Source organism: Notolepis coatsorum (genome assembly GCF_963971535.1).
Source record: "Notolepis coatsorum genome assembly, contig: SCAFFOLD_497, whole genome shotgun sequence".
In the NCBI taxonomy this organism is placed as follows: Eukaryota; Metazoa; Chordata; class Actinopteri; order Aulopiformes; family Paralepididae; genus Notolepis; species Notolepis coatsorum.
Genome location: NW_028169621.1, coordinates 62,501 through 71,639, shown reverse-complemented (window position 1 = coordinate 71,639; position 9,139 = coordinate 62,501). Strand labels below are relative to the sequence as shown.

General features: G+C 50.5%; 1 protein-coding gene across 1 annotated transcript in view; it reads left to right on the top strand.

Annotated features, from left to right (window-relative positions):
• Window positions 1–3,135: 3,135 nt before the first annotated feature.
• LOC311248692 (NADPH oxidase 4-like) overlaps window positions 3,136–9,139 on the top strand; it is a gene marked incomplete at both ends in the record, with an annotated part of 49,766 nt that continues 43,762 nt past the window's right edge. The window contains one exon of the mRNA XM_084339535.1: window positions 3,136–3,141. Coding sequence (XP_084195661.1) covers window positions 3,136–3,141 — 6 coding nt within the window. The remainder of the gene's footprint in view (window positions 3,142–9,139) is intronic.

The following is a 9,139-nucleotide window of genomic DNA, read 5'->3' as shown; positions in this document are numbered from 1 at the left end:
TAGTGTACTACTCTCAGTACTCAGTGTTTACTGTAGTGTACTACTCTGAGTACTCAGTGTTACTGTAGTGTACTACTCTGAGTACTCAGTGTTTACTGTAGTGTACTACTCTCAGTACTCAGTGTTTACTGTAGTGTACTACTCTGAGTACTCAGTGTTACTGTAGTGTACTACTCTGAGTACTCAGTGTTTGTTGTAGTGTACTAGTCTTAGTACTCAGTGTTTGTTGTAGTGTACTACTCTGAGTACTCAGTGTTTACTGTAGTGTACTACTCTGAGTACTCAGTGTTACTGTAGTGTACTACTCTGAGTACTCAGTGTTTGTTGTAGTGTACTACTCTTAGTACTCAGTGTTTGTTGTAGTGTACTACTCTGAGTACTCAGTGTTTACTGTAGTGTACTACTCTGAGTACTCAGTGTTTACTGTAGTGTACTACTCTCAGTACTCAGTGTTTACTGTAGTGTACTACTCTCTCAGTACTCAGTGTTTACTGTAGTGTACTACTCTCATTACTCAGTGTTTACTGTAGTGTACTACTCTCTCAGTACTCAGTGTTTACTGTAGTGTACTACTCTGAGTACTCAGTGTTTACTGTACTGTACTACTCTGAGTACTCAGTGTTTACTGTACTGTACTATGAGTACTCAGTGTTTACTGTACTGTACTACTCTGAGTACTCAGTGTTTACTGTAGTGTACTACTCTGAGTACTCAGTGTGTACTGTAGTGTACTACTCTGAGTACTCAGTGTTTACTGTAGTGTACTACTCTGAGTACTCAGTGTTTACTGTAGTGTACTACTCTGAGTACTCAGTGTTTACTGTAGTGTACTACTCTGAGTACTCAGTGTTTACTGTAGTGTACTACTCTGAGTACTCAGTGTTTACTGTACTGTACTACTCTGAGTACTCAGTGTGTACTGTAGTGTACTACTCTGAGTACTCAGTGTTTACTGTAGTGTACTACTCTGAGTACTCAGTGTTTACTGTAGTGTACTACTCTGAGTACTCAGTGTTTACTGTAGTGTACTACTCTCAGTACTCAGTGTTTACTGTAGTGTACTACTCTCTCAGTACTCAGTGTTTACTGTAGTGTACTACTCTGAGTACTCAGTGTTTACTGTAGTGTACTACTCTCGAGGCTCAGTACTCAGGAGTGGAGTATGGAATGTTTGTTGTAGTGTACGACTCTCATGTCCAACGCAACACGGCGGGCGATTTTTGCCAGGCGACCGATTTTTTTATGAGGAAATAACATGACTTCTACTGGTGTATCATTTTGTAATATAAATTAATTTATCAATATATTCATTGATCAATAACCTACGTATTATTACCATGCTACTTATGTTAATTATTAATTAACAGGAACAATTTAAATAAATAACGTTAGTTGGAGAAGGGATCCCCCTGATGTCCCCGTAACATTACATCCTCGCCGGTTTGGCTTTAGTATTTTTCTGATTTACCAGAAATGCGGACTCCAAGCGTAGTCTGGTAAAAACGCACCTTCTGGATCGATATTGCCACCTCGCTCACAAACAGTTTGCATGAATATACTCGTTATTGGCAGTCAATGAGTTATAAATGCTGCTGTCATAGCAGTGCTCATAGTAGGCTGTCGTAGATCTCTGAGGACATCTTCAGGCCAATCGGTGGTAGTGCACTTATAGCTTCCTACCACCTGAACGGTCGTGTGTGGTGTGGGGTGCTAAGCGATGGTTGTTGAGCGACAGCCGATCGCATCGCCAGGCGACGTCGCTCGCCCGCCTTGTGCTTTGGACTTCAGGGCACAGTACTCAGGAGTGGAGTATGGAATGTTGACCGAGAAGGGTTGACCAAGGGAAGTGTTAACACAGGGAACATCTAGTAAGGTATGGTGAGCAGCTCTGGTGTTCTGATGACCGTTTTAACACTTTCTATGCCACTCACGAGTTTTCTCGGAATTATTAATATTACGTTGAAAGCCACTCACGAGATTTCTGATTTTTTTTTTTTTTTTGCGATCTGAAATCATATTGCATCACGCGAGCCTACCCTCGTATACCCGAGAGCCGCCGGCGATCAGATGTGGAAAAAAGCGCCCCCTATCGTCTCCCAGATGACATAAGGGATTTTGGAATGGACTCAATGAAAATGGATGGGGGGGAAAAAATCCTGTACTCCACATTTTCCAGTCCACTGATCCAGCCGGGGTTACCACAGTTCATTATGGATCCTCTGAGCGCCGCGGATCATGAGTTCTACTGTATCACGTTAGATCTATACACTTATCGATTTTTTCGAATGGTGATCAGGAATTGGAATATACCAGTTGGATACCATCTGATGTCAGGTAAGGAATCTATGTTATCAGTGTTAGGATAATCAGACTCATTTTGATGAAGATATAAGCTGTTTTGTGAAATGTCCTCTATCGGTTTCACTGTAAAATCCATGAGGAAATGAACACAGCTATTATCAGCGCGCGGCTCGAATGGGCGTGCGTGTACGTATAATATTGATCATCTAGCGTTTATTTGAAAATGATTCATAAATAGGCAGACAAATATCAACGTTCTGGAATATTCCAGTAAAAGACGATTATCACAGAATGGCCCAGAATGGGTGCTTTTCAAAATGCTCTCAAACGGAAATGAAGCGATAAAAAACCAATCTGCCTTGACAGCACTGACTGGAAAATGATTCTTTATCTATGATAAACATAGATTAGGCGATATTAACGTTAACATTAAAGTGGATGGTGGCATTCAAGCGCTAACTCTGGCGCCACCTGGTGGCACTGAAAGTGTTAACAGGTGTATCAAATATGGAGGAGTCAGACCAAGGAAGGTTTTGTAAATGAGTGTAAGCATGGGGTGTGTAGGAAATCTGTCAGCAGCAACCGATGTCAGACTTTAGTAAGAGAAGATAAGATACGATATTCATTGGGGATATGGCCGTCACAGCAGCAGGGGGGAGGGGGGAGGGGGGAGGCGAGGTACAGGTATGGGCAGGGTAATAGATGAAAGGCATGAATATAGGCAAGACTATTCAATCTGAATATAAAATATGAGAAAATTAAACAGTGTAAACAATCAAATTAAATCTGAATATAGAAATATGAGAAAAATAAACAGTATAAACAAATGTGCAGATGAAGGTCTGTATGCCCTATCTATCGGTTATAATAATAGGGCTTTAGAGAAAGGGAGAGAGAGAGAGAGAGCTGACAGAGGCTGCGTTCGCTTCACCTTGTTCACATGCTATCAAGATCATAGATATATAAACACTAGATGCCTCCAGGCGGAGTCTCCCGCGTACTTCACCGGCGGCCATCTTGCGAGGGTGGACTACTGCTTTAAGGTGATGATCTGCACAAACAGAAATACTCTTAACTCGCTGACATCTTGACGGATTTACAAATGGTTTGGTTTATTACAAACGTTATTAACATGGCTATGATTCTTGCTTGGAAGAATATTTTTTTTTCATATCAAAGTCCATTATAAGTATGCAGTATGATAACGTATGATAACGATAGTTATATGAGTACTGGCTAAGCGTCCCGCTCTTAAGCCATACCGAGATATACCTCATCTCATGTACCTAGTGTACTCCATCAACGAATAAAAAACAATACACCCATCACCTGCCAAGCCCCGCCCTAGTGGCGTACTATATAGTACTAGGCGTGGTCACCACTCACTCTTCCTCGGAAAATCGTTTCCAAGAAAAGTTTCCCCAAGGGAACTCAGGGCACGCTAAGAGCGGGACGCTTAGCCAGTACTCATATAACTAGGTTATATACATAACCTGTCGTTATATACTCGTACTGGCATCGCGTCCCGCTCTTAAGCCATACCGAGATATACCTCATCTCATGTACCTAGTGTACTCCATCAACGAATAAAAAACAATACACCCATCACCTGCCAAGCCCCGCCCTAGTGGCGTACTATATAGTACTAGGCGTGGTCACCACTCACTCTTCCTCGGAAAATCGTTTCCAAGAAAAGTTTCCCCAAGGGAACTCGGGGCACGCTAAGAGCGGGACGCTTAGCCAGTACTCATATAACTCGAGTCGTTATATACTCGTACTGGCATCGCATCCCGCTCTTAAGCCATACCGAGATATGGGGTAGAGCGGACGCGAGGCCCGACAGATGTACCCCCTGAGGACCCGTAAGCCCACATCAGGGGGGAGGTGAGTCCCGTCACCCCATTCTTCCTAATGAACTCCACCCGAGTGCGAACAAGAGGGAACTAGAACCTCTTGAACACACAGCACAGGCGGAACCACGTGTGACACAACACATTGTGGCCCACACCCACACACTCCTGCTACCCCACCAAAGGACGGGAAGCAGGAGAGGCCACAGACCTCAGAACCACCTGGGAGACAGAACCCCCGGTCATGTCCATGAGGTAAAACCTTACGAAGGGACCCGGGGAGGACCACGAAGCCGCAGCACAGATGTCCTCCACCGAGGCCCCACCCAACAGAGCGGCAGAGGCTGCCACCCCACGAGTGGAGTGCGCCCTGACGCCCCCAGGGGGAGCCAGCCCGGCCAACGTGTAGCAAAGGGCAATGCCCTCGCACAACCAATGGGACAGGCGCTGTTTCGACAGTGCCTTACCAGCACGAGAGCCACCGTAACAGATAAAGAGCTGATAGGTAGCCCTGAGGCCCTGAGTACGGCTGAGGTAAATCCCCAAAGCCCGGACCGGACATGACAGGTGAAGGCCCGCCTCCAACTCACTAGCGTGAGGAGGCGGATGAAACGCCTGAACCATAATATCCCTGGAGCGGAAAGAACTCCGGATATGTTTAGGCACGGAGGCAGAATTAGGCCGCAGAGTGGCACCGCAATCGGAACGAAAAGACAGGCACTCTGGCCATACCGAGAGAGCACAAAGCTCACCCACGCGTTTAGCGGAGGTGACGGCCAGCAAGAACGCGGTCTTGAACGACAGCTGTTCCAACGGCGCTTGCTCAAGAGGCTCAAACGGGGCCAAGGACAACCGACCGAGGACCAATTGAAGATCCCAGCTCGGAGCCAAAGAGCATTTTACCGGCTTAACGCGTCGAGCGCCAAGCAGGAAACGCCTCACAAGAGGGTGGCTGAACAAAACAGCACCCTCAAATCCCTCATGATAAGAGGATATAGCTGCTGCATATACCCTCACCGTCGAAGCCGACAGTCTTTCAAGGAGAGACTGAAGGTAAATAAGGACAGCATCCAGGGGGCAGGACACCGGGTCCCTGCCCCCCGCCTTACACCACTCTTGGAACATACGCCACCTGCCCGCGTAAAGCGTGACAGTGGAGGGAGCATGCGCATTCCGGATGGTGTCAACCACAGAAGGGTCCATCCTCTCCAGACTTACCCTCTCACCAGCCAAACCATCAGAGGTTGGTGCAGCACCGGGGGCTGAAACAGCGACCCGCGTGCTTGAGAGAGGGCCATCGCCGATCAAGGAACAGGCCACGGCGGGGCTATTAGTAGCTGGATCAGGGCCGGGAACCACACCGCTGTGCCCCGGTCCGGCGAGACCAGGATCACGGTCCTGCGTTCCCTCCGTATCCGCTCCAACAACTGATTCAACAGATGTATAGGGGGAAAAGCGTACAGAAGGCCGGGCGGCCATGGAAACATCGAGAAGGCATCCACCCCCAAGGGGGGATGATCTGCCCGACTGACCGAGAACCACAAGGGGCACTTGTGTGAGCGTCTGCTCGCAAACAGATCCACTGAAGCCTCCCCGAAGCGATCCCAGATCTGCCTGACTATATCGTGGCGCAGTTCCCACTCGCCGACACGAGGACCGCCCCTAGACATCATATCCGCGCCCACATTCTCCATGCCAGGGATGTGGAGCGCCCTCAGACTGCGCAGCCTGCGAGATGCCCATAGCCAGAGTTCGACCGCCGCCCGGTGCAGGCGGATGGATCGAGTTCCACCCTGCCTGTTGATATACGCCGCTGCCGTCATACTGTCCGTTCTGATCAGAACGTGCTCGCCTACCACCAGGTGGACGAACCGTCTGAGGACCAGGAGGACCGCCCTCAATTCCAACACATTGATGTGCAGGGTAGACCGGGCAGCATGGATCATCCAGCTGCCCCCCACTGCGTTGGTCCGACACGTCCCTCCCCAACCCGTGAGGGAAGCGTCGGTGAAGACCGTGACGTGTGAGCGCCTGCTGCCCATGGGGACCCCATTGGTGAGGATACCAGGCCTCCTCCAATGGGCGAGATCCCCCCATATCGACAAAGGAACCGTCAACCGTTTCCATTTGTCCCTCACCGAGTCTATTCTCATACTGGAGAACCACCTCTGTATCCTCCTCATGAAGAGGAGGCCAAGAGGAACCACCGCGTGAGCAGATGCCATCATACTGAGCAGGCGCATCACTTGCAGCGCCGTGACCGTCTTTCAAAGACGGAAACCCCTGAGCACGTGGAGGATAGACACCCTCTGTTGCTCCGAGAGGGTTACAATCATGGGCCTTGACCTCAACGTCAAGCCCAAGTACTCCACCTGTTGACTGGGAAGAGGCGTACTCTTCTTCCAGTTCACAGCAAAACCCAGCTTGGTAAGGAATTCCACCACCAGCCTGGTATGAGACCTGGCGAACTCTTCCGACCGGCTGAGGAGCAGAATGTTGTCGGGATAGAATAGAATCCGTATTCCCTGACGACGTAGAGGCTCCAGCGCAGTCTCTACGCACTTGGTGAATGTGCGGGGCGCCAGATAATAGCCGAACGGCAACCACTCTGACAGCAAGTAGCAGGAGTTTGACGGTCAACATACTGAATGGTCTCGCCACAATCAGACGATTGAACGCGGACAGATCCAGTATAGGTCTGACCCCTCCCGTTTTTTTGGGCACCAGAAAATAACGGGAGTAGATGCCTGACATCGCTTTCCTCTCTCGGAACCACGACTATGGCCTGCTTCGCCAACAAAGATTGGATCTCGTCGGCCAGAGCTGTCACTGCTGCTGACCCTGACAATAGGGTCTGCACCAAACCTGAAAACGGAGGGTGGGGTTGTGCGAACTGCAAAACAAGCCCCCGCCTCAACGTTCTCTCCATCCACTCCTCCAAACGGCATTCGTGTTGCCATATGTGATAATAATCCCAAAGCGCACCCGCCGTCAACTGACGCTGGGCCGCAAGGAACAGTAGATAGGTGGCCCGGTCCCTCCCGCTGTGCGTAGCCCCTGAACCCGCCAAAGCAGACAGGGCGGTCGCACCCAAGGGGGGACCCCGACAGAAAGGGCCGGTTTGATACGGGAGAAGCTGCCATCAAACTGGTTGACACACGCTCCCCCCCTGAACACCCCTCTAGCGCATGCTGAGGAGTTGTTCTACAGCTAGACATGCAAGGCGTGAGGACCCCATGGGTTCCTACACGCCGTAGCCCTGCAGTGATATTGCTATCACCCAAATCACGCGCGCCTCTTCTTTGCAGACCACTGCCGCTCTCACGGGAGTGGGAGTCATTAGCGTGATACCCCGCCTGGTGAAGGCGAGGCCGGGGTAACCCGTGCTGAGCATTCAAACGAAGAGGCCTCGAGTCCCCCTGCTGGCAGCCGTAACACCAGGCTCACCCATCATACAACGTGTGGTGCGGGAGCCACGCGACAGCACAACATTCTCACGGACAGACCCAGGCTCAGCCATCAACTGGGTGTCAGCCCCTGTCCCCATGAGAAGCGAAAAGTGGGGCCGCATGCGCTTCAAAGAAGGTTCGCGGCCCGCAGCCAAAGGAAAACGATCAGAGCCCTGCTTCCGTTGGTAACGGAGAGAGGAGTGAACGGGGAGTGGGCTGTTCGCGGCAGAATGACGACGGCTTGTATTTCCCAAGCCGAGTACACCCAATATGGCCGATCCCTCGGCCGCCAAGGCTGTCGGCCTTGTGGACACCTGTTGACTCTCCGCCCAGGGTACCACTGGCGGGGGAAACATGGCCGCCTGTCGAGGGCCTCGCCACAGTCGCTGACGAGGCCGTGCTCCAACCTCTGGCTGCATAGCGTGAGGCGGTGTGGGACCCAGATCAACAACCGCCTGCGCCTCCGCAGAACGACCAAAGAGTCCCTCTGTGGAAAAAGGAGCCGTGAGGAGAGAAAACCTTTCTTCTTCCCCAAGAGGAGATTGCTCCAACCAGAAATGCCTATTAAGAAGCGTTGATAGCATCCTAATCCTCCCCGCAGTTATAGCTTGCGACTGAGTCAAGATCTCTATAACACCACAAACATGCAAAATGTTTTCAGCGTCGGTTGGTCCCGTAGCCCCACTACCCGACGCTAATGTGGACAGGAGAACAGTCAGCTGAGCCACAACACTGGCCTCCGCTAAATTCCATCCTGCAGCAGTATAGCTCTCATCCGTCCATACTGCCACCCGCCGAGCCGATTCCCTCTCAAGCATCGGTTTCCGGGTGGGACACCGTCCAACCCCGCCGGGGCACAGGATCAAAGCTACCTGGCTACTTAGCCACGGCACACCCGCCCTGCACCCTGTTGTCAACCCATTTACCCGAAAAAAGGGTAAATAGGACTCAGCAAAACCCCCCACATTAGCTACCGACTGACCTTCATCAATGAACCTGTTAAGAGGAGGGAAAAGCGGCAACATCCCACGGCGGGGAACATTAGAACAGTGACCCATTTCAGCATTAGCGTTAGCATTAGTGTTAGCAGCACGCTCCAGGATCGCCTGGAAACCGTCCACTTCAGGGGAACGTTCACCAAGCCATCCCGCCCCTGGCGCCGACACACAACTCGGTTGTGTAACAACACAACCAGCATTACTAACACTAGCATCAATGCCTGATGACACAGGGCCTACCTGTGTGCGAGCCGGCTCGATAGCCAAACCTCGCACGCTGTCCCTCGATCTGCTGCCACAAGATGAGGAAACATCAGAATAGACCCGACGTGTCGTTGGAACATGCCCCGAAAATTCCAGGGGTAAGCAAATCTCCGGTAAGCATTCAATATTACGCAATGTCTCTAAACTTTTCATAACAACTAGTTGCATAGGGTGTCATGCATCCGCTATAAGCAAAACGAAAATAGAGGAAGAGTGAGTGGTGACCACGCCTAGTACTATATAGTACGCCACTAGGGCGGGGCTTGGCAGGTGATGG